Source organism: Scyliorhinus torazame, chromosome 27, assembly GCF_047496885.1.
Source record: "Scyliorhinus torazame isolate Kashiwa2021f chromosome 27, sScyTor2.1, whole genome shotgun sequence".
NCBI classification, from domain to species: Eukaryota; Metazoa; Chordata; class Chondrichthyes; order Carcharhiniformes; family Scyliorhinidae; genus Scyliorhinus; species Scyliorhinus torazame.
The window spans coordinates 40,822,583-40,847,753 of record NC_092733.1 but is presented as its reverse complement, the minus strand read 5'-3'; the positions used below and the strand labels follow the sequence as shown (position 1 = coordinate 40,847,753).

The window sequence follows — 25,171 nt, the reverse complement described above, 5'->3', positions numbered from 1 at the left end:
GGAGAACATTGATTAAGAGAGGGAAAAGAGAGCAAACCTGCACGGAACACAAAAAGCACAACTGTAAAACCTTCCATAAATATATTTTTTAAAAAGACGAGTGAAGACAAATGTAGGTCCCTTATAGTCCGAATCGGGAGAATTCATAATCGAGAACACGGAAATGGCACAGCAGAAAAGACATTAAACTTTAACATTCAGTTCTGGCTTCACGGGGGATGACACAAATAACTTCCCAGAAATGCTGTGCAGCCACGGGTCCAGCGAGGAGGAGGAATTAGAGGAAATTAGTATTACTCGAAAAATGGTGTTGGAGAAATGAATGGGACTGAAAGCGGATAATTCCAGAGGACCTGGTGACCTACATCCCAGGGTAAGGAAGGAGGTGGCCATGGAAGTAGTGGATCTCTTGGTTTCCATCTCCCATAATTCTGCAGTCCCAGCAGATTGGAGGGGGGACAATGTAACCCCGCTATTCAAAAATGGAGGGAGGGAGAAATCAGGGAATTAGAGACCGGTTAACCCAACATCAGCAATAGGAAAAATGCTGGAGTCTAAATGAAGGATGTGATCAGAGGACACTTAGCAAATGTCAACAGAATTAGATAAAGTTAAGATGGATTTATGAAAGGGAGATCATACTTGACAAACTACTGGAGTTTTTTGAAGATGTAACTACTATAGATCAGTGTGAACTGGTGGATGTGGTGTATTTAGATTTTCAGAAAGCTTTTGATGAAGTCGCCTTATCTAAGAAAGGACATAATTGCCAGAGGGAGTGCAGCAAATGTTCAGCAGACTGATCCCTGGGACTGCAAGATTGTCGTATGAGGAGAGGGGTGTGGGTGGGCGGGGTTGTCTGAGGGTGGTTTAAGATTGTGAGTCCTTACCTTGTCACATTTGATGCAGTTATACAGAGTTTTGTGTAGTGGTCTCGGGGTGAAGATGACGTTGCTGTTCTCGCCAATGTTTCCCGCGGTGGTCTGCAACGCGCTCCGAGGGTCTAACATCGGTGACAGGTAATCCTCCACTAGTTGACTGAATCGAGGTGTCGAGTAAGTAATCCATACTGGTCGGGGGCTGCGAGCTGACTCCGGAGAGAGAAACAAATTATCTGAAATAGAAAGACCCAGGAAAGGTGATTTAACCGGAGACTTTCTCCCTGAAGCAAACTCCTCTCCCAGATTTCCAACCATTTCACTCACACTTTACACATAGAACACAGAAAAATACAGCACAAAACAGGCCCTTCAGCCCACGATGTTGTGCCGAACCTTTGTCCTAGATTAAGAACAAATTAATCTACACCCCATCATTTTACCGTAATCCATGTACCTATCCAATAGCCGCTTGAAGTTCCCTAACGTTTCCGACTCAACTACTTCCACAGGCAGTGCATTCCATGCCCCCACTGCTCTCTGGGTAAAGAACCTACCTCTGACATCCCCCCTATATCTTCCATCTTTCACCTTAAATTTATGTCCCTTGTAATGGTGTGTTCCACCCGGGGAAAAAGTCTCTGACTGTCTACTCTATCTATCCCCCTGATCATCTTATAAACCTTTCTCAAGTCGCCCCTCATCCTTCTCCGTTCTAATGAGAAAAGGCCTAGCACCCTCAACCTTTCCTCGTAAGACCTACTCTCCATTCCAGGCAACATCCTGGTAAATCTCCTTTGCACCTTTTCCAAAGCTTCCACATCCTTCCTAAAATGAGGCGACCAGAACTGTACACAGTACTCCAAATGTGGCCTTACCAAAGTTTTGTTCAGCTGCATCATCACCTCACGGCTCTTCAATTCAATCCCTCTGCTAATGAACGCTAGCACACCATAGGCCTTCTTCACAGCTCTCTCCACTTGAGTGGCAACTTTCAAAGATGTATGAACATAGACCCCAAGATCTCTCTGCTCCTCCACATTGCCAAGAACTCTACCGTTAACCCTGTATTCTGCATTCATATTTGTCCTTCCAAAATGGACAACCTCACACTTTTCAGGGTTAAACTCCATCTGCCACTTCTCAGCCCAGCTCTGCATCCTATCTATGTCTCTTTGCAGCCGACAACAGCCCTCCTCACTATATACAACTCCACCAATCTTCGTATCGTCTGCAAATTTACTGACCCACCTTCAACTCCCTCATCCAAGTCATTAATGAAAATCACAAACAGCAGAGGACCCAGAACTGATCCCTGCGGTACGCCACTGGTAACTGGGCTCCAGGCTGAATATTTGCCATCCACCACCACTCTCTGACTTCTATCGGTTAGCCAGTTTGTTATCCAACTGGCCAAATTTCCCACTATCCCATGCCTCCTTACTTTCTGCATAAGCCTACACATGTCTTTTCCTATGTCTAATGGTAAACTGCAATAGAACATAGAACATAGAACGATACAGCGCAGTACAGGCCCTTCGGCCCACGATGTTGCACCGAAACAAAAGCCATCTAACCTACACTATGCCATTATCATCCATATGCTTATCCAATAAACTTTTAAATGCCCTCAATGTTGGCGAGTTCACTACTGTTGCAGGTAGGGCATTCCACGGCCTCACTACTCTTTGCGTAAAGAACCTACCTCTGACCTCTGTCCTATATCTATTACCCCTCAGTTTAAAGTTATGTCCCCTCGTGCCAGCCATTTCCATCCGCGGGAGAAGGCTCTCACTGTCCACCCTATCTAACCCCCTGATCATTTTGTATGCCTCTATTAAGTCTCCTCTTAACCTTCTTCTCTCCAACGAAAACAACCTCAAGTCCATCAGCCTTTCCTCATAAGATTTTCCCCCCATACCAGGCAACATCCTGGTAAATCTCCTCTGCACCCGCTCCAAAGCCTCCACGTCCTTCCTATAATGCGGTGACCAGAACTGTACGCAATACTCCAAATGCGGCCGTACCAGAGTTCTGTACAGCTGCAACATGACCTCCTGACTCCGGAACTCAATCCCTCTACCAATAAAGGCCAACACTCCATAGGCCTTCTTCACAACCCTATCAACCTGGGTGGCAACTTTCAGGGATCTATGTACATGGACACCTAGATCCCTCTGCTCATCCACACTTCCAAGAACTTTACCATTAGCCAAATATTCCGCATTCCTGTTATTCCTTCCAAAGTGAATCACCTCACACTTCTCGACATTAAACTCCATTTGCCACCTCTCAGCCCAGCTCTGCAGCTTATCTATATCCCTCTGTAACCTGCTACATCTTTCCACACTGTCGACAACACCACCGACTTTAGTGTCGTCTGCAAATTTACTCACCCACCCTTCTGCGCCTTCCTCTAGGTCATTGATAAAAATGACAAACAGCAACGGCCCCAGAACTGATCCTTGTGGTACGCCACTTGTAACTGAATTCCATTCTGAACATTTCCCATCAACCACCACCCTCTGTCTTCTTTCAGCTAGCCAATTTCTGATCCACATCTCTAAATCACCCTCAATCCCCAGCCTCCGTTATTTTCTGCAATAGCCTACCATGGGGAACCTTATCAAACGCTTTACTGAAATCCATATACACCACATCAACTGCTCTATCCTCGTCTACCTGTTCAGTCACCTTCTCAAAGAACTCGATAAGGTTTGTGAGGCATGACCTACTCTTCACAAAGCCATGCTGACAATCCCTGATCATATTATTCCTATCTAGATAATTATAAATCTTGTCTCTTATAATCCCCTCCAAGACTTTACCCACTACAGACGTGAGGCTCACCGGTCTATAGTTGCCGGGGTTGTCTCTGCTCCCCTTTTTGAACAAAGGGACCACATTTGCTATCCTCCAGTCCTCTGGCACTATTCCTGTAGCCAATGATGACATAAGAATCAAAGGTCCAGCAATCTCTTCCCTGGCCTCCCAGAGAATCCTAGGATAAATCCCACCAGGCCCCGGGGACTTATCTATTTTCAGCCTGTCCAGAATTGCCAACACCTCTTCCCTACGTACCTCAATGCCATCTATTCTAATAGCCTGGGTCTCAGCATTCTCCTCCACAACATTATCTTTTTCCTGAGTGAATATTGACGAAAAATATTCATTTAGTATCCCGCCTATCTCTTCAGACTCCACACACAACTTCCCATCCCTGTCCTTGACTGGTCCTACTCTTACCCTAGTCATTCGCTTATTCCTGACATACCTATAGCTTTTGGGTTTTCCTTGATCCTACCTGCCAAATACTTCTCATGTCCCCTCCTTGCTCGTCTTAGCTCTCTCTTTAGATCCTTCCTCGCTACCTTGTAACTATCCATCGCCCCAACTGAAACTTCACACCTCATCTTCATATAGGCCTCCTTCTTCCTCTTAACAAGAGATTCCACTTCTTTGGTAAACCACGGTCCCCTCGCTCTACGCCTTCCTCCCTGCCTGACCGGTACGTACTTATCAAGAACACGCAGTAGCTGATCCTTGAACAAGCTCCACTTATCCAGTGTGCCCAACACTTGCAGCCTACTTCTCCAACCTATCCCCCCCAAGTCACGTCTAATGGCATCATAATTGCCCTTCCCCCAGCTATAACTCTTGCCCTGCGGTGTATACTTATCCCTTTCCATCATTAACGTAAACGTCACCGAATTGTGGTCACTGTCCCCAAAGTGCTCTCCTACCTCCAAATCCAACACCTGGCCTGGTTCATTACCCAAAACCAAATCCAACGTGGCCTCGCCTCTTGTTGGCCTGTCAACATATTGTGTCAGGAAACCCTCCTGCACACACTGTACAAAAAACGACCCATCTAATGTACTCGAACTATATCTTTTCCAGTCAATATTTGGAAAGTTAAAGTCTCCCATAATAACTACCCTGTTACTTTCGCTCTTCTCCAGGATCATCCTCGCCATCCTTTCCTCTACATCCCGAGAACTATTTGGAGGCCTATAGAAAACTCCCAACAGGGTGACCTCTCCTTTCCTGTTTCTAACCTCAGCCCATACTACCTCGGAAGATGAGTCCCCATCTAGCATCCTCTCCGCCACCGTAATACTGCTCTTGACTAGCAGCGCCACACCTCCCCCTCTTTTGCCTCCTTCTCTGAGCTTACTAAAACACCTAAACCCCGGAACCTGCAACATCCATTCCTGTCCCTGCTCTATCCATGTCTCCGAAATGGCCACAACATCGAAGTCCCAGGTACCAACCCATGCTGCCAGTTCCCCTACCTTATTTCGTATACTCCTGGCATTGAAGTAGACACACTTCAAACCACCTACCTGAACACTGGCCCCCTCCTGCGACGTCAAATCTGTGCTCCTGACCTCTATACTCTCATTCTCCCTTACCCTAAAACTACAATCCAGGTTCCCATGCCCCTGCTGCATTAGTTTAAACCCCCCAAAGAGCACTAACAAATCTCCCCCCCCAGGATATTTGTACCCCTCAGGTTCAGATGTAGACCATCCTGTCTGTAGAGGTCCCACCTTCCCCAGAAAGAGCCCCAGTTATCCAGAAATCTGAATCCCTCCCGCCTGCACCATCCCTGTAGCCACGTGTTTAAATGCTCTCTCTCCCTATTCCTCATCTCACTATCACGTGGCACGGGCAACAACCCAGAGATAACAACTCTGTTTGTTCTGGTTCTGAGCTTCCATCCTAGCTCCCTGAAAGCCTGCCTGACATCCTTATCCCCTTTCCTACCTATGTCGTTAGTGCCAATGTTGACCACGACTTGGGGCTGTTCCCCCTCCCCCTTAAGGACCCGGAAAACACGATCCGAGACATCACGTACCCTTGCACCTGGGAGGCAACATACCAAACGTGAGTCTCGCACGCTCCCACAAAATCTCCTATCTGTGCCCCTGACTATCGTGTCCCCAATTACTAATGCTCTTCTCCTCTCCCCCCTTCCCTACTGAGCAACAGGGACAGACTCCGTGCCAGAGGCCCGTACCCCATGGCTTACCCCTGGTAGGTCCCCCCCCCCACAAGTATCCAAAGCGGTATACTTGTTTCTCAGGGGAACGACCGCAGGGGATCCCTGCACTGACTGCTTCTTCCCAGTCCCTCTTACAGTTACCCACCTATCTCCAATCTTTGGTGTAACTAATTCCCTGAAGCTGCTATCTATGACCCCCTCTGCCTCCCGAATGATCCGAAGTTCTTCCAACTCCAGCTCCAGTTCCCTAACTCGGTCTTGGAGGAGCTGGAGATGGCAGCACTTCCTGCAGGTAAAATCAGCAGGGACACTAACTGCATCCCTCACCTCAAACATCCTGCAGGAGGATCATTGCATTCCCTTCCCTGCCATTCCTCTAACTTTCTACCAAGATCTGGCTAACAGCTAAATTAAAAAAAAAAAATAATAATAACAATACAATATTGTACTTACCTCACACCAATGGGTTTTATTATTATCCTTTGATCTTCATCCTATTATTTTACCCCTTTACCCCCGCCCTCTGTGTTTGTCTGCCTTGTATATGTGGGCAGAGGGTGGGACAGTTAAATTGGGCAGTAGGTATTAGCTTGCCGTTACCCAGGTGTATTTGCTGCACTGTTAATTCGAGTTCTTATTATAAATAAACAGTAATTGTGCTTACAATTACAAACCGCGTGACTGTAATTATTGAGCAGCTTCGGGATTTTTTATAACAATTATTGTTAAATTCTCGTGTGTTGTGACTCTGGAACCTGCCCCCAAACCTACTCCGAGAACAACCCCCCCCCCCCACCCCCCCTCCCCCCCCGCTGCTCCAACACAGCCTTGGAACTAAACTCCCCCATTCCAGAATCATTCCAGTAAATCCCCCTCCGCACATTGACTAAAGTGTGTTTCAAGCGGGTTCCTGCTGAACCGCCCAACGGCCGTGTGTGGCCACATTGCCATGGACGTACCAGATGAAGCCAGAGACCTCCACACGTTCCCGGCCTGACTCTCACACAGTTCCCCCTGTGTGCTGCGAGGGAGCGCCAAGGTCTCTCTCTCCCCGCTCGAGCCAGTCAGCGTTTGGGGAGCCCTCCAGCACCTTGGCTCCGAGCTTTCGCCCGAGACATTCCTGGCAGCGGGATCGTCACCTGGGGAGGGGTCCTGGATTTCCACCGCTCCCTGGGACACATGCTCCCCACGGCAGGCACCTCCTGTGGATCAGGACAGACAGAGAGTCATTGACTGAAACACTGAGTTCGCGGGCCAGCGGGATCACTCAGTGCGGGGCGGGGGGTGGGGGGGGGGGGGGAAGGCGGGCGACATCAGCCCCGTACGCTAGAGCCACAAGTTAATTTTAACCTGGACATCCAGACAGTGCAGACAGCACCCCCAGACAGAGCCCCCAGACAGAGCCCCCAGACAGAGCCCCCAGACAGCACCCCCAGACAGAGCCCCCAGACAGTGCCCCCAGACAGAGCCCCCAGACAGAGCCCCCAGACAGTGCCCCCAGACAGCGCCCCCAGACAGAGCCCCCAGACAGAGACCCCAGACAGAGCCCCCAGACAGAGCCCCCAGACAGAGCCCCCAGACAGAGCCCCCAGACAGCGCCCCCAGACAGAGCCCCCAGACAGCGCCCCCAGACAGCGCCCCCAGACAGCGCCCCCAGACAGCGCCCCCAGACAGCGCCCCCAGACAGCGCCCCCAGACAGAGCCCACAGACAGTGCACCCAGACAGAGCCCCCAGACAGTGCACCCAGACAGAGCCCCCAGACAGCGCCCCCAGACAGAGCCCCCAGACAGAGCCCCCAGACAGAGCCCCCAGACAGAGCCCCCAGACAGCGCCCCCAGACAGAGCCCCCAGACAGAGCCCCCAGACAGAGCCCCCAGACAGAGCCCCCAGACAGAGCCCCCAGACAGCGCCCCCAGACAGAGCCCCCAGACAGCGCCCCCAGACAGGGCCCCCAGACAGGGCCCCCAGACAGAGCCCCCAGACAGAGCCCCCAGACAGAGCCCCCAGACAGAGCCCCCAGACAGAGCCCCCAGACAGAGCCCCCAGACAGAGCCCCCAGACAGCGCCCCCAGACAGCGCCCCCAGACAGCGCCCCCAGACAGTGTCCCCAGACAGAGCCCCCAGACAGAGCCCCCAGACAGTGTCCCCAGACAGAGCCCCCAGACAGAGCCCCCAGACAGAGCCCCCAGACAGAGCCCCCAGACAGAGCCCCCAGACAGAGCCCCCAGACAGAGCCCCCAGACAGAGCCCCCAGACAGAGCCCCCAGACAGAGCCCCCAGACAGAGCCCACAGACAGAGCCCCCAGACAGAGCCCACAGACAGTGCCCCCAGACAGAGCCCCCAGACAGAGCCCCCAGACAGCGACCCCAGACAGAGCCCCCAGACAGAGCCCCCAGACAGAGCCCCCAGACAGAGCCCCCAGACAGAGCCCCCAGACAGCGCCCCCAGACAGAGCCCCCAGACAGAGCCCCCAGACAGAGCCCCCAGACACTCTCCCCAGACAGAGCCCCCAGACAGAGCCCCCAGACAGAGCCCCCAGACAGAGCCCCCAGACAGAGCCCCCAGACAGCGCCCCCAGACAGCGACCCCAGACAGTGTCCCCAGACAGCGCCCCCAGACAGCGCCCCCAGACAGAGCCCCCAGACAGCGCCCCCAGACAGCGCCCCCAGACAGAGCCCCCAGACAGCGCCCCCAGACAGAGCCCCCAGACAGCGCCCCCAGACAGCGCCCCCAGACAGCGACCCCAGACAGAGCCCCCAGACAGCGCCCCCAGACAGAGCCCCCAGACAGAGCCCCCAGACAGAGCCCCCAGACAGAGCCCCCAGACAGAGCCCCCAGACAGAGCCCCCAGACAGAGCCCCCAGACAGAGCCCCCAGACAGAGCCCCCAGACAGAGCCCCCAGACAGAGCCCCCAGACAGAGCCCCCAGACAGAGCCCCCAGACAGAGCCCCCAGACAGAGCCCCCAGACAGCGCCCCCAGACAGCGCCCCCAGACAGAGCCCCCAGACAGTGCCCCCAGACAGAGCCCCCAGACAGAGCCCCCAGACAGAGCCCCCAGACAGTGTCCCCAGACAGAGCCCCCAGACAGAGCCCCCAGACAGCGCCCCCAGACAGCGACCCCAGACAGTGTCCCCAGACAGAGCCCCCAGACAGAGCCCCCAGACAGAGCCCCCAGACAGTGTCCCCAGACAGTGTCCCCAGACAGAGCCCCCAGACAGAGCCCCCAGACAGCGCCCCCAGACACTGTCCCCAGACAGCGCCCCCAGACAGAGCCCCCAGACAGAGCCCCCAGACAGAGCCCCCAGACAGAGCCCCCAGACAGTGCCCCCAGACAGAGCCCCCAGACAGAGCCCCCAGACACTGTCCCCAGACAGAGCCCCCAGACACTGTCCCCAGACAGAGCCCCCAGACAGAGCCCCCAGACAGAGCCCCCAGACAGAGCCCCCAGACAGAGCCCCCAGACAGCGACCCCAGACAGAGCCCCCAGACAGAGCCCCCAGACAGAGCCCCCAGACAGAGCCCCCAGACAGAGCCCCCAGACACTGTCCCCAGACAGAGCCCCCAGACAGAGCCCCCAGACAGAGCCCCCAGACACTGTCCCCAGACAGAGCCCCCAGACAGAGCCCCCAGACAGAGCCCCCAGACAGAGCCCCCAGACAGAGCCCCCAGACAGTGTCCCCAGACAGCGTCCCCAGACAGAGCCCCCAGACAGAGCCCCCAGTCAGAGCCCCCAGACAGTGCCCCCAGACAGCGCCCCCAGACAGAGCCCCCAGACACTGTCCCCAGACAGAGCCCCCAGACACTGTCCCCAGACAGCGTCCCCAGACAGTGCCCCCAGTCAGAGCCCCCAGACACTGTCCCCAGACAGAGCCCCCAGACAGAGCCCCCAGACAGAGCCCCCAGACACTGTCCCCAGACAGCGCCCCCAGACAGAGCCCCCAGTCAGAGCCCCCAGACACTGTCCCCAGACAGAGCCCCCAGACAGCGCCCCCAGACAGAGCCCCCAGACAGAGCCCCCAGACAGAGCCCCCAGACACTGTCCCCAGACAGAGCCCCCAGACACTGTCCCCAGACAGAGCCCCCAGACAGCGCCCCCAGACACTGTCCCCAGACAGCGCCCCCAGACAGCGCCCCCAGACAGAGCCCCCAGACACTGTCCCCAGACAGCGCCCCCAGACAGAGCCCCCAGACAGAGCCCCCAGACACTGTCCCCAGACAGAGCCCCCAGACAGAGCCCCCAGACAGAGCCCCCAGACAGAGCCCCCAGACAGAGCCCCCAGACAGAGCCCCCAGACAGAGCCCCCAGACAGAGCCCCCAGACAGAGCCCCCAGACAGAGCCCCCAGACAGAGCCCCCAGACAGAGCCCCCAGACAGAGCCCCCAGACAGTGTCCCCAGACAGAGCCCCCAGACAATGTCCCCAGACAGCGCCCCCAGACAGAGCCCCCAGACAGAGCCCCCAGACAATGCCCCCAGACAGAGCCCCCAGACAGAGCCCCCAGACACTGTCCCCAGACAGAGCCCCCAGACAGAGCCCCCAGACAGAGCCCCCAGACAGAGCCCCCAGACAGAGCCCCCAGACAGAGCCCCCAGACAGAGCCCCCAGACAGTGTCCCCAGACAGCGCCCCCAGACAGAGCCCCCAGACACTGTCCCCAGACAGAGCCCCCAGACAGAGCCCCCAGACAGCGCCCCCAGACAGCGCCCCCAGACAGTGCCCCCAGACAGAGCCCCCAGACAGAGCCCCCAGACAGAGCCCCCAGACAGCGCCCCCAGACACTGTCCTCAGACAGAGCCCCCAGACAGAGCCCCCAGACAGCGCCCCCAGACAGAGCCCCCAGACAGTGTCCCCAGACACGGTCCCCAGACAGAGCCCCCAGACAGAGCCCCCAGACAGAGCCCCCAGACAGAGCCCCCAGACAGAGCCCCCAGACAGAGCCCCCAGACAGAGCCCCCAGACAGTGTCCCCAGACACGGTCCCCAGACAGAGCCCCCAGACAGAGCCCCCAGACACTGTCCCCAGACACTGTCCCCCAGACACTGCCCCCAGACAGAGCCCCCAGACAGAGCCCCCAGACACTGTCCCCAGACAGAGCCCCCAGACAGAGCCCCCAGACAGAGCCCCCAGACAGAGCCCCCAGACAGAGCCCCCAGACAGAGCCCCCAGACACTGTCCCCAGACAGAGCCCCCAGACAGAGCCCCCAGACAGAGCCCCCAGACAGAGCCCCCAGACAGAGCCCCCAGACAGTGCCCCCAGACACTGTCCCCAGACAGAGCCCCCAGACAGCGCCCCCAGACAGAGCCCCCAGACAGAGCCCCCAGACAGTGCCCCCAGACAGAGCCCCCAGACAGAGCCCCCAGACAGTGCCCCCAGACACTGCCCCCAGACAGAGCCCCCAGACACTGTCCCCAGACAGAGCCCCCAGACAGAGCCCCCAGACAGAGCCCCCAGACAGAGCCCCCAGACAGAGCCCCCAGACAGAGCCCCCAGACAGAGCCCCCAGACAGAGCCCCCAGACAGAGCCCCCAGACAGAGCCCCCAGACAGTGCCCCCAGACACTGTCCCCAGACAGAGCCCCCAGACAGAGCCCCCAGACAGAGCCCCCAGACAGAGCCCCCAGACAGAGCCCCCAGACACTGTCCCCAGACAGCGCCCCCAGCCAGAGCCCCCAGACACTGTCCCCAGACAGAGCCCCCAGACAGAGCCCCCAGACAGAGCCCCCAGACAGAGCCCCCAGACACTGTCCCCAGACAGCGTCCCCAGACAGAGCCCCCAGACAGAGCCGCCAGACAGAGCCCCCAGACAGAGCCCCCAGACAGAGCCCCCAGACAGAGCCCCCAGACAGAGTCCCCAGACAGAGCCCCCAGACAGAGCCCCCAGACAGAGCCCCCAGACAGAGCCCCCAGACAGAGCCCCCAGACACTGTCCCCAGACAGAGCCCCCAGACAGAGCCCCCAGACAGCGCCCCCAGACAGAGCCCCCAGACACTGTCCCCAGACAGAGCCCCCAGACAGAGCCCCCCGACAGAGCCCCCAGACACTGTCCCCAGACAGAGCCCCCAGACAGAGCCCCCAGACAGAGCCCCCAGACAGAGCCCCCAGACACTGTCCCCAGACAGAGCCCCCAGACAGAGCCCCCAGACAGCGCCCCCAGACAGAGCCCCCAGACACTGTCCCCAGACAGAGCCCCCAGACAGAGCCCCCCGACAGAGCCCCCAGACACTGCCCCCAGACAGAGCCCCCAGACAGAGCCCCCAGACAGAGCCCCCAGACACTGTCCCCAGACAGCGCCCCCAGACAGAGCCCCCAGACAGAGCCCCCAGACACTGTCCCCAGACAGAGCCCCCAGACAGAGCCCCCAGACAGAGCCCCCAGACACTGCCCCCAGACAGAGCCCCCAGACAGAGCCCCCAGACAGAGCCCCCAGACACTGTCCCCAGACAGCGCCCCCAGACAGAGCCCCCAGACAGAGCCCCCAGACACTGTCCCCAGACAGAGCCCCCAGACACTGTCCCCAGACAGCGCCCCCAGACAGCGCCCCCAGACAGAGCCCCCAGACAGAACCCCCAGACAGAGCCCCCAGACAGAGCCCCCAGACACTGTCCCCAGACAGCGCCCCCAGACAGAGCCCCCAGACAGAGCCCCCAGACACTGTCCCCAGACAGAGCCCCCAGACACTGTCCCCAGACAGAGCCCCCAGACAGAGCCCCCAGACAGAGCCCCCAGACAGAGCCCCCAGACAGCGCCCCCAGACAGCGCCCCCAGACAGAGCCCCCAGACAGAGCCCCCAGACAGAGCCCCCAGACAGAGCCTCCAGACAGAGCCCCCAGACACTGTCCCCAGACAGAGCCCCCAGACAGAGCCCCCAGACACTGTCCCCAGACAGAGCCCCCAGACAGAGCCCCCAGACAGAGCCCCCAGACACTGTCCCCAGACAGAGCCCCCAGACACTGTCCCCAGACACTGTCCCCAGACACTGTCCCCAGACAGAGCCCCCAGACACTGTCCCCAGACAGAGCCCCCAGACAGAGCCCCCAGACAGCGCCCCCAGACACTGTCCCCAGACAGAGCCCCCAGACAGAGCCCCCAGACACTGTCCCCAGACAGAGCCCCCAGACACTGTCCCCAGACACTGTCCCCAGACACTGTCCCCAGACAGAGCCCCCAGACAGTGTCCCCAGACAGAGCCCCCAGACAGAGCCCCCAGACAGAGCCCCCAGACAGCGTCCCCAGACAGAGCCCCCAGACAGAGCCCCCAGACAGAGCCCCCAGACAGCGTCCCCAGACAGAGCCCCCAGACAGAGCCCCCAGACAGAGCCCCCAGACACTGTCCCCAGACAGAGCCCCCAGACAGAGCCCCCAGACACTGTCCCCAGACAGAGCCCCCAGACAGAGCCCCCAGACACTGTCCCCAGACAGAGCCCCCAGACACTGTCCCCAGACAGAGCCCCCAGACACTGTCCCCAGACAGAGCCTCCAGACAGAGCCCCCAGACAGAGCCCCCAGACAGAGCCCCCAGACAGAGCCCCCAGACAGCGTCCCCAGACAGCGCCCCCAGACAGAGCCCCCAGACAGAGCCCCCAGACAGAGCCCCCAGACACTGTCCCCAGACAGAGCCCCCAGACAGAGCCCCCAGACAGCGTCCCCAGACAGCGCCCCCAGACAGAGCCCCCAGACAGAGCCTCCAGACAGAGCCCCCAGACAGAGCCCCCAGACAGAGCCCCCAGACACTGTCCCCAGACAGAGCCCCCAGACAGAGCCCCCAGACAGAGCCCCCAGACACTGTCCCCAGACAGAGCCCCCAGACAGAGCCCCCAGACACTGTCCCCAGACAGAGCCCCCAGACAGAGCCCCCAGACACTGTCCCCAGACAGAGCCCCCAGACAGAGCCCCCAGACACTGTCCCCAGACAGAGCCCCCAGACAGTGCCCCCAGACAGTGTCCCCAGACAGAGCCCCCAGACAGAGCCCCCAGACACTGTCCCCAGACAGAGCCCCCAGACAGCGCCCCCAGACAGAGCCCCCAGACACTGTCCCCAGACAGAGCCCCCAGACAGCGCCCCCAGACAGAGCCCCCAGACAGAGCCCCCAGACAGAGCCCCCAGACAGAGCCCCCAGACAGAGCCCCCAGACAGCGCCCCCAGACAGAGCCTCCAGACAGTGTCCCCAGACAGAGCCCCCAGACACTGTCCCCAGACAGAGCCCCCAGACAGAGCCCCCAGACAGAGCCCCCAGACAGAGCCCCCAGACAGAGCCCCCAGACAGCGCCCCCAGACAGAGCCTCCAGACAGTGTCCCCAGACAGAGCCCCCAGACAGAGCCCCCAGACACTGTCCCCCAGACACTGTCCCCAGACAGAGTCCCCAGACACTGTCCCCAGACACTGTCCCCAGACAGAGCCCCCAGACACTGTCCCCAGACAGAGTCCCCAGACACTGTCCCCAGACAGAGCCCCAGACACTGTCCCCAGACAGAGCCCCCAGACAGCGCCCCCAGACAGAGCCTCCAGACAGTGTCCCCAGACAGAGCCCCCAGACAGAGCCCCCAGACACTGTCCCCCAGACACTGTCCCCAGACAGAGTCCCCAGACACTGTCCCCAGACACTGTCCCCAGACAGAGCCCCCAGACACTGTCCCCAGACAGAGTCCCCAGACACTGTCCCCAGACAGAGCCTCCAGACAGAGCCCCCAGACACTGTCCCCAGACAGAGTCCCCAGACACTGTCCCCAGACAGAGTCCCCAGACACTGTCCCCAGACACTGTCCCCAGACAGAGCCCCCAGACACTGTCCCCAGACACTGTCCCCAGACAGAGCCCCCAGACACTGTCCCCAGACAGAGTCCCCAGACACTGTCCCCAGACAGAGCCTCCAGACAGAGCCCCCAGACACTGTCCCCAGACAGAGTCCCCAGACACTGTCCCCAGACAGAGTCCCCAGACACTGTCCCCAGACACTGTCCCCAGACAGAGCCCCCAGACACTGTCCCCAGACAGTGTCCCCAGACACTGTCCCCAGACACTGTCCCCAGACAGAGCCCCCAGACACTGTCCCCAGACAGTGTCCCCAGACACTGTCCCCAGACACTGTCCCCCAGACACTGTCCCCAGACAGAGCCCCCAGACACTGTCCCCAGACAGTGTCCCCAGACACTGTCCCCAGACAGAGCCCCCAGACAGAGCCCCCAGACACTGTCCCCAGACAGAGTCCCCAGACACTGTCCCCAGACAGAGTCCCCAGACACTGTCCCCAGACAGAGCCCCCAGACACTGTCCCCAGACAGTGTCCCCAGACACTGTCCCCAGACAGCGCCCCCAGACAGAGCCCCCAGACACTGTCCCCAGACAGAGCCCCCAGACACTGTCCCCAGACAGAGCCCCCAGACAGCGCCCCCAGACAGCGCCCCCAGACAGTGCCCCCAGACACTGTCCCCAGACACTGTCCCCAGACAGAGCCCCCAGACAGAGCCCCCAGACAGCGCCCCCAGACAGCGCCCCCAGACAGCGCCCCCAGACAGAGCCCCCAGACACTGTCCCCAGACAGAGCCCCCAGAGAGAGCCCCCAGACAGCGCCCCCAGACAGCGCCCCCAGACAGTGCCCCCAGACACTGTCCCCAGACACTGTCCCCCAGACACTGTCCCCAGACACTGTCCCCAGACAGAGCCCCCAGACAGAGCCCCCAGACAGCGCCCCCAGACAGCGCCCCCAGACAGCGCCCCCAGACAGCGCCCCCAGACAGAGCCCCCAGACAGCGCCCCCAGACAGCGCCCCCAGACAGCGCCCCCAGACAGCGCCCCCAGACAGAGCCCCCAGACAGCGCCCCCAGACAGAGCCCCCAGACAGAGCCCCCAGACAGAGCCCCCAGACACTGTCCCCAGACAGAGCCCCCAGACAGAGCCCCCAGACAGCGCCCCCAGACAGCGCCCCCAGACAGCGCCCCCAGACAGCGCCCCCAGACAGAGCCCCCAGACAGCGCCCCCAGACAGAGCCCCCAGACAGAGCCCCCAGACAGCGCCCCCAGACAGAGCCCCCAGACAGAGCCCCCAGACAGAGCCCCCAGACAGAGCCCCCAGACACTGTCCCCAGACAGAGCCCCCAGACAGAGCCCCCAGACAGCGCCCCCAGACAGCGCCCCCAGACAGCGCCCCCAGACAGCGCCCCCAGACAGAGCCCCCAGACAGAGCCCCCAGACAGAGCCCCCAGACAGAGCCCCCAGACAGAGCCCCCAGACACTGTCCCCAGACAGCGCCCCCAGACAGAGCCCCCAGACAGAGCCCCCAGACACTGTCCCCAGACAGAGCCCCCAGACAGAGCCCCCAGACACTGTCCCCAGACAGAGCCCCCAGACACTGCCCCCAGACAGAGCCCCCAGACAGAGCCCCCAGACAGAGCCCCCAGACAGAGCCCCCAGACACTGTCCCCAGACAGAGCCCCCAGACACTGTCCCCAGACAGAGCCCCCAGACAGAGCCCCCAGACAGAGCCCCCAGACAGAGCCCCCAGACAGCGCCCCCAGACACTGTCCCCAGACACTGTCCCCAGACAGAGCCCCCAGACAGAGCCCCCAGACAGAGCCCCCAGACAGAGCCCCCAGACAGAGCCCCCAGACAGAGCCCCCAGACAGAGCCCCCAGACAGCGCCCCCAGACACTGTCCCCAGACACTGTCCCCAGACAGAGCCCCCAGACAGAGCCCCCAGACAGAGCCCCCAGACAGAGCCCCCAGACAGAGCCCCCAGACAGAGCACCCAGACAGAGCCCCCAGACAGAGCCCCCAGACAGAGCCCCCAGACACTGTCCCCAGACAGAGCCCCCAGACAGAGTCCCCAGACAGAGCCCCCAGACAGAGCCCCCAGACAGAGCCCCCAGACAGTGTCCCCAGACAGAGCCCCCAGACAGTGTCCCCAGACAGAGTCCCCAGACAGAGCCCCCAGACAGTGTCCCCAGACAGAGCCCCCAGACAGCGCCCCCAGACACTGTCCCCAGACAGAGCCCCCAGACACTGTCCCCAGACAGCGCCCCCAGACACTGTCCCCAGACAGAGTCCCCAGACAGAGTCCCCAGACAGAGTCCCCAGACACTGTCCCCAGACACTGTCCCCAGACAGAGCCCCCAGACACTGTCCCCAGACACTGTCCCCAGACAGAGCCCCCAGACAGAGCCCCCAGACAGAGCCCCCAGACAGAGCCCCCAGACAGAGTCCCCAGACAGCGCCCCCAGACAGAGCCCCCAGACAGAGCCCCCAGACAGAGCCCCCAGACACTGTCCCCAGACAGAGCCCCCAGACAGAGCCCCCAGACAGAGCCCCCAGACAGAGCCCCCAGACAGAGCCCCCAGACACTGTCCCCAGACAGAGCCCCCAGACAGAGCCCCCAGACACTGTCCCCAGACAGCGCCCCCAGACACTGTCCCCAGACAGAGCCCCCAGACAGAGCCCCCAGTCAGAGCCCCCAGACACTGTCCCCAGACAGAGCCCCCAGACACTGTCCCCAGACACTGTCCCCAGACACTGTCCCCAGACACTGTCCCCAGACAGAGCCCCCAGACAGAGCCCCCAGACACTGTCCCCAGACAGAGCCCCCAGACAGAGCCCCCAGACACTGTCCCCCAGACACTGTCCCCAGACAGAGCCCCCAGACACTGTCCCCAGACAGAGCCCCCAGACACTGTCCCCAGACACTGTCCCCAGACACTGTCCCCAGACACTGTCCCCAGACAGAGCCCCCAGACACTGTCCCCAGACAGAGCCCCCAGACAGAGCCCCCAGACACTGTCCCCAGACAGAGCCCCCAGACAGAGCCCCCAGACACTGTCCCCAGACACTGTCCCCAGACAGAGCCCCCAGACACTGTCCCCAGACAGAGCCCCCAGACGGAGCCCCCAGACAGAGTCCCCAGACACTGTCCCCAGACACTGTCCCCAGACAGAGCCCCCAGACACTGTCCCCAGACACTGTCCCCAGACACTGTCCCCAGACACTGTCCCCAGACAGAGCCCCCAGACACTGTCCCCAGACACTGTCCCCAGACAGAGCCCCCAGACAGAGCCCCCAGACACTGCCCCCAGACAGAGCCCCCAGACAGCGTCCCCAGACACTGTCCCCAGACACTGTCCCCAGACACTGTCCCCAGACAGAGCCCCCAGACACTGTCCCCAGACAGTGCCCCCAGACACTGTCCCCAGACAGAGCCCCCAGACAGAGCCCCCAGACACTGTCCCCAGACACTGTCCCCAGACAGAGTCCCCAGACAGAGCCCCCAGACACTGTCCCCAGACAGAGTCCCCAGACAGAGCCCCCAGACACTGTCCCCAGACACTGTCCCCAGACAGAGCCCCCAGACACTGTCCCCAGACAGCGCCCCCAGACAGAGTCCCCAGACAGAGCCCCCAGACACTGTCCCCAGACACTGTCCCCAGACAGAGCCCCCAGACAGCGCCCCCAGACAGAGCCCCCAGACACTGTCCCCAGACACTGTCCCCAGACACTGTCCCCAGACAGAGCCCCCAGACAGAGCCCCCAGACAGTGTCCCCAGACACTGTCCCCAGACAGTGTCCCCAGACAGCGCCCCCAGACAGCGCCCCCAGACAGAGCCCCCAGACAGAGCCCCCAGACAGTGCCCCCAGACAGAGCCCCCAGACAGAGCCCCCAGACAGAGCCCCCAGACAGAGCCCCCAGACACTGTCCCCAGACACTGCCCCCAGACAGAGCCCCCAGACAGAGCCCCCAGACAGAGCCCCCAGACAGAGCCCCCAGACACTGTCCCCAGACACTGCCCCCAGACAGACCCCCCAGACAGAGCCCCCAGACAGAGCCCCCAGACAGAGCCCCCAGACAGAGCCCCCAGACAGAGCCCCCAGACAGAGCCCCCAGACAGAGCCCCCAGACAGAGCCCCCAGACACTGTCCCCAGACACTGTCCCCAGACAGAGCCCCCAGACAGAGCCCCCAGACAGAGCCCCCAGACAGAGCCCCCAGACAGAGCCCCCAGACACTGTCCCCAGACACTGTCCCCAGACAGAGCCCCCAGACAGAGCCCCCAGACAGAGCCCCCAGACAGAGCCCCCAGACAGAGCCCCCAGACACTGTCCCCAGACACTGTCCCCAGACAGAGCCCCCAGACAGAGCCCCCAGACAGAGCCCCCAGACACTGTCCCCAGACAGAGCCCCCAGACAGAGCCCCCAGACAGCGCCCCCAGACACTGTCCCCAGACAGCGCCCCCAGACAGAGCCCCCAGACAGAGCCCCCAGACAGAGTCCCCAGACAGAGCCCCCAGACACTGTCCCCAGACAGAGCCCCCAGACACTGTCCCCAGACAGAGCCCCCAGACAGAGCCCCCAGACAGAGCCCCCAGACAGAGCCCCCAGACAGAGCCCCCAGACACTGTCCCCAGACAGAGCCCCCAGACAGAGCCCCCAGACACTGTCCCCAGACAGAGCCCCCAGACACTGTCCCCAGACAGAGCCCCCAGACAGAGCCCCCAGACAGAGCCCCCAGACAGAGCCCCCAGACAGAGCCCCCAGACACTGTCCCCAGACAGAGCCCCCAGACACTGTCCCCAGACAGAGCCCCCAGACAGAGCCCCCAGACAGAGCCCCCAGACAGAGCCCCCAGACAGAGCCCCCAGACACTGTCCCCAGACACTGTCCCCAGACAGAGCCCCCAGACAGAGCCCCCAGACAGAGCCCCCAGACAGAGCCCCCAGACAGAGCCCCCAGACAGTGTCCCCAGACAGAGCCCCCAGACAGAGCCCCCAGACACTGTCCCCAGACAGAGCCCCCAGACACTGTCCCCAGACAGAGTCCCCAGACAGAGTCCCCAGACACTGTCCCCAGACAGAGTCCCCAGACAGAGTCCCCAGACACTGTCCCCAGACACTGTCCCCAGACAGAGCCCCCAGACAGGGCCCCCAGACAGAGCCCCCAGACAGAGCCCCCAGACAGTGCCCCCAGACAGAGCCCCCAGACAGAGCCCCCAGACAGAGTCCCCAGACAGAGCCCCCAGACAGCGCCCCCAGACACTGTCCCCAGACAGAGCCCCCAGACAGAGTCCCCAGACACTGTCCCCAGACAGAGCCCCCAGACAGAGCCCCCAGACAGAGCCCCCAGACAGAGCCCCCAGACAGTGCCCCCAGACAGAGCCCCCAGACAGAGCCCCCAGACAGAGTCCCCAGACAGAGCCCCCAGACAGAGCCCCCAGACAGAGCCCCCAGACAGAGCCCCCAGACAGAGCCCCCAGACAGAGCCCCCAGACAGAGCCCCCAGACAGAGCCCCCAGACAGAGCCCCCAGACAGAGCCCCCAGACAGAGCCCCCAGACAGCGCCCCCAGACAGAGCCCCCAGACAGAGCCCCCAGACACTGTCCCCAGACAGAGCCCCCAGACAGAGCTCCCAGACAGAGCCCCCAGACAGAGCCCCCAGACAGCGCCCCCAGACAGAGCCCCCAGACACTGTCCCCAGACAGAGCCCCCAGACAGAGTCCCCAGACACTGTCCCCAGACAGAGCCCCCAGACAGCGCCCCCAGACAGAGCCCCCAGACACTGTCCCCAGACAGAGCCCCCAGACAGAGCCCCCAGACAGAGCCCCCAGACAGAGCCCCCAGACAGAGCCCCCAGACAGCGCCCCCAGACAGAGCCCCCAGACACTGTCCCCAGACAGAGCCCCCAGACAGCGCCCCCAGACAGAGCCCCCAGACAGAGCCCCCAGACAGAGCCCCCAGACAGAGCCCCCAGACAGAGCCCCCAGACACTGTCCCCAGACACTGTCCCCAGACAGAGCCCCCAGACAGAGCCCCCAGACACTGTCCCCCAGACAGAGCCCCCAGACAGAGCCCCCAGACAGAGCCCCCAGACAGAGCCCCCAGACAGCGCCCCCAGACACTGTCCCCAGACAGAGCCCCCAGACAGAGCCCCCAGACAGAGCCCCCAGACACTGTCCCCAGACAGAGCCCCCAGACAGAGCCCCCAGACAGAGCCCCCAGACAGAGCCCCCAGACACTGCCCCCAGACAGAGCCCCCAGACAGCGTCCCCAGACACTGTCCCCAGACAGCGCCCCCAGACACTGTCCCCAGACAGAGCCCCCAGACACTGTCCCCAGACAGAGCCCCCAGACAGAGCCCCCAGACACTGCCCCCAGACAGAGCCCCCAGACAGCGTCCCCAGACACTGTCCCCAGACAGCGCCCCCAGACACTGTCCCCAGACAGAGCCCCCAGACACTGTCCCCAGACAGAGCCCCCAGACACTGTCCCCAGACAGAGTCCCCAGACACTGTCCCCAGACAGAGCCCCCAGACAGAGCCCCCAGACAGAGCCCCCAGACAGCGCCCCCAGACACTGTCCCCAGACAGAGCCCCCAGACAGAGCCCCCAGACAGCGCCCCCAGACACTGTCCCCAGACAGAGCCCCCAGACAGAGCCCCCAGACAGAGCCCCCAGACACTGTCCCCAGACAGAGCCCCCAGACAGAGCCCCCAGACAGAGCCCCCAGACAGAGCCCCCAGACACTGCCCCCAGACAGAGCCCCCAGACAGCGTCCCCAGACACTGTCCCCAGACAGAGCCCCCAGACACTGTCCCCAGACAGAGCCCCCAGACAGCGCCCCCAGACACTGTCCCCAGACAGTGTCCCCAGACAGAGCCCCCAGACAGAGCCCCCAGACAGCGCCCCCAGACAGAGCCCCCAGACACTGTCCCCAGACAGAGCCCCCAGACAGAGCCCCCAGACACTGTCCCCAGACAGAGCCCCCAGACACTGTCCCCAGACAGAGCCCCCAGACAGAGCCCCCAGACACTGTCCCCAGACAGAGCCCCCAGACACTGTCCCCAGACAGAGCCCCCAGACAGAGCCCCCAGACACTGTCCCCAGACAGCGCCCCCAGACAGAGCCCCCAGACAGAGCCCCCAGACACTGTCCCCAGACAGAGCCCCCAGACAGAGCCCCCAGACAGAGCCCCCAGACAGCGCCCCCAGACACTGTCCCCAGACAGAGCCCCCAGACAGAGCCCCCAGACACTGTCCCCAGACACTGTCCCCAGACAGAGCCCCCAGACAGAGCCCCCAGACAGAGCCCCCAGACAGTGCCCCCAGACAGAGCCCCCAGACAGCGCCCCCAGACACTGTCCCCAGACAGAGCCCCCAGACACTGTCCCCAGACAGAGCCCCCAGACAGAGCCCCCAGACAGAGCCCCCAGACAGAGCCCCCAGACAGAGCCCCCAGACACTGTCCCCAGACAGAGCCCCCAGACAGAGCCCCCAGACAGAGCCCCCAGACAGAGCCCCCAGACAGAGCCCCCAGACACTGTCCCCAGACAGAGCCCCCAGACAGAGCCCCCAGACAGAGCCCCCAGACAGAGCCCCCAGACAGAGCCCCCAGACACTGTCCCCAGACAGAGCCCCCAGACACTGTCCCCAGACAGAGCCCCCAGACAGAGCCCCCAGACAGAGCCCCCAGACACTGTCCCCAGACAGAGCCCCCAGACAGAGCCCCCAGACAGAGCCCCCAGACAGCGTCCCCAGACAGCGTCCCCAGACAGCGTCCCCAGACACTGTCCCCAGACAGAGCCCCCAGACAGAGCCCCCAGACAGAGCCCCCAGACACTGTCCCCAGACAGAGCCCCCAGACAGAGCCCCCAGACAGAGCCCCCAGACAGAGCCCCCAGACAGAGCCCCCAGACAGAGCCCCCAGACAGAGTCCCCAGACAGAGCCCCCAGACACTGTCCCCAGACAGTGCCCCCAGACAGAGCCCCCAGACAGAGCCCCCAGACAGAGCCCCCAGACAGAGCCCCCAGACACTGTCCCCAGACAGAGCCCCCAGACAGAGCCCCCAGACAGAGCCCCCAGACAGAGCCCCCAGACAGAGCCCCCAGACAGTGCCCCCAGACAGAGCCCCCAGACACTGTCCCCAGACAGAGCCCCCAGACAGAGCCCCCAGACAGAGCCCCCAGACAGAGCCCCCAGACACTGTCCCCAGACACTGTCCCCAGACAGAGCCCCCAGACAGAGCCCCCAGACAGAGTCCCCAGACAGAGCCCCCAGACACTGTCCCCAGACAGAGCCCCCAGACAGAGCCCCCAGACACTGTCCCCAGACAGAGCCCCCAGACAGAGCCCCCAGACAGAGCCCCCAGACACTGTCCCCAGACACTGTCCCCAGACAGAGCCCCCAGACAGAGCCCCCAGACACTGTCCCCAGACAGAGCCCCCAGACAGAGCCCCCAGACAGAGCCCCCAGACAGAGCCCCCAGACAGAGCCCCCAGACAGAGCCCCCAGACAGAGCCCCCAGACAGAGCCCCCAGACAGAGCCCCCAGACAGAGCCCCCAGACACTGTCCCCAGACACTGTCCCCAGACAGAGCCCCCAGACAGAGCCCCCAGACAGAGCCCCCAGACAGAGCCCCCAGACAGAGCCCCCAGACAGAGCCCCCAGACAGAGCCCCCAGACAGAGCCCCCAGACAGAGCCCCCAGACAGAGCCCCCAGACACTGTCCCCAGACACTGTCCCCAGACAGAGCCCCCAGACAGAGCCCCCAGACACTGTCCCCAGACAGAGCCCCCAGACAGAGCCCCCAGACAGAGCCCCCAGACAGAGCCCCCAGACAGAGCCCCCAGACAGAGCCCCCAGACAGAGCCCCCAGACAGAGCCCCCAGACACTGTCCCCAGACAGAGCCCCCAGACAGAGCCCCCAGACACTGTCCCCAGACAGAGCCCCCAGACACTGTCCCCAGACAGAGCCCCCAGACAGAGCCCCCAGACAGAGCCCCCAGACACTGTCCCCAGACAGAGCCCCCAGACAGAGCCCCCAGACACTGTCCCCAGACAGAGCCCCCAGACAGAGCCCCCAGACAGAGCCCCCAGACAGAGCCCCCAGTCAGAGCCCCCAGACAGAGCCCCCAGACACTGTCCCCAGACAGAGCCCCCAGACAGAGCCCCCAGACACTGCCCCCAGACACTGCCCCCAGACAGAGCCCCCAGACACTGCCCCCAGACAGAGCCCCCAGACAGAGCCCCCAGACACTGCCCCCAGACAGGGCCCCCAGACAGAGCCCCCAGACAGAGCCCCCAGACAGAGCCCCCAGACAGAGCCCCCAGACAGAGCCCCCAGACAGAGCCCCCAGACAGAGCCCCCAGACACTGCCCCCAGACAGAGCCCCCAGACAGAGCCCCCAGACAGAGCCCCCAGACACTGTCCCCAGACAGAGCCCCCAGACAGAGCCCCCAGACACTGCCCCCAGACACTGCCCCCAGACAGAGCCCCCAGACAGAGCCCCCAGACACTGCCCCCAGACACTGCCCCCAGACAGAGCCCCCAGACAGAGCCCCCAGACAGAGCCCCCAGACAGAGCCCCCAGACAGAGCCCCCAGACAGAGCCCCCAGACACTGTCCCCAGACAGAGCCCCCAGACAGAGCCCCCAGACACTGTCCCCAGACAGAGCCCCCAGTCAGAGCCCCCAGACAGAGCCCCCAGACACTGTCCCCAGACAGAGCCCCCAGACAGAGCCCCCAGACACTGCCCCCAGACACTGCCCCCAGACAGAGCCCCCAGACAGAGCCCCCAGACACTGCCCCCAGACAGAGCCCCCAGACAGAGCCCCCAGACAGAGCCCCCAGACAGAGCCCCCAGACAGAGCCCCCAGACACTGCCCCCAGACAGAGCCCCCAGACAGAGCCCCCAGACAGAGCCCCCAGACAGAGCCCCCAGACACTGCCCCCAGACACTGCCCCCAGACAGAGCCCCCAGACAGAGCCCCCAGACACTGCCCCCAGACAGGGCCCCCAGACAGAGCCCCCAGACAGAGCCCCCAGACAGAGCCCCCAGACAGAGCCCCCAGACAGAGCCCCCAGACAGAGCCCCCAGACAGAGCCCCCAGACACTGCCCCCAGACAGAGCCCCCAGACAGAGCCCCCAGACAGAGCCCCCAGACACTGTCCCCAGACAGAGCCCCCAGACAGAGCCCCCAGACACTGCCCCCAGACACTGCCCCCAGACAGAGCCCCCAGACAGAGCCCCCAGACACTGCCCCCAGACACTGCCCCCAGACAGAGCCCCCAGACAGAGCCCCCAGACAGAGCCCCCAGACAGAGCCCCCAGACAGAGCCCCCAGACAGAGCCCCCAGACACTGTCCCCAGACAGAGCCCCCAGACAGAGCCCCCAGACACTGTCCCCAGACAGAGCCCCCAGTCAGAGCCCCCAGACAGAGCCCCCAGACACTGTCCCCAGACAGAGCCCCCAGACAGAGCCCCCAGACACTGCCCCCAGACACTGCCCCCAGACAGAGCCCCCAGACAGAGC

The 25,171-nt window shown here is 62.2% G+C and overlaps 1 protein-coding gene across 1 annotated transcript in view; it reads right to left on the bottom strand.

Moving 5' to 3' along the window:
* Positions 1-25,171, bottom strand: part of LOC140403366 (zinc finger protein Gfi-1b-like) — a 131,796-nt gene that overhangs the window by 46,812 nt on the left and 59,813 nt on the right. Inside the window, exons 3-4 of the mRNA XM_072491274.1 lie at positions 6,846-7,088; positions 891-1,114 (exon numbers count right to left, since the gene is read on the bottom strand). Of these exons, the coding sequence (XP_072347375.1) occupies positions 891-1,114; positions 6,846-7,088 (467 nt within the window). The remainder of the gene's footprint in view (positions 1-890; positions 1,115-6,845; positions 7,089-25,171) is intronic.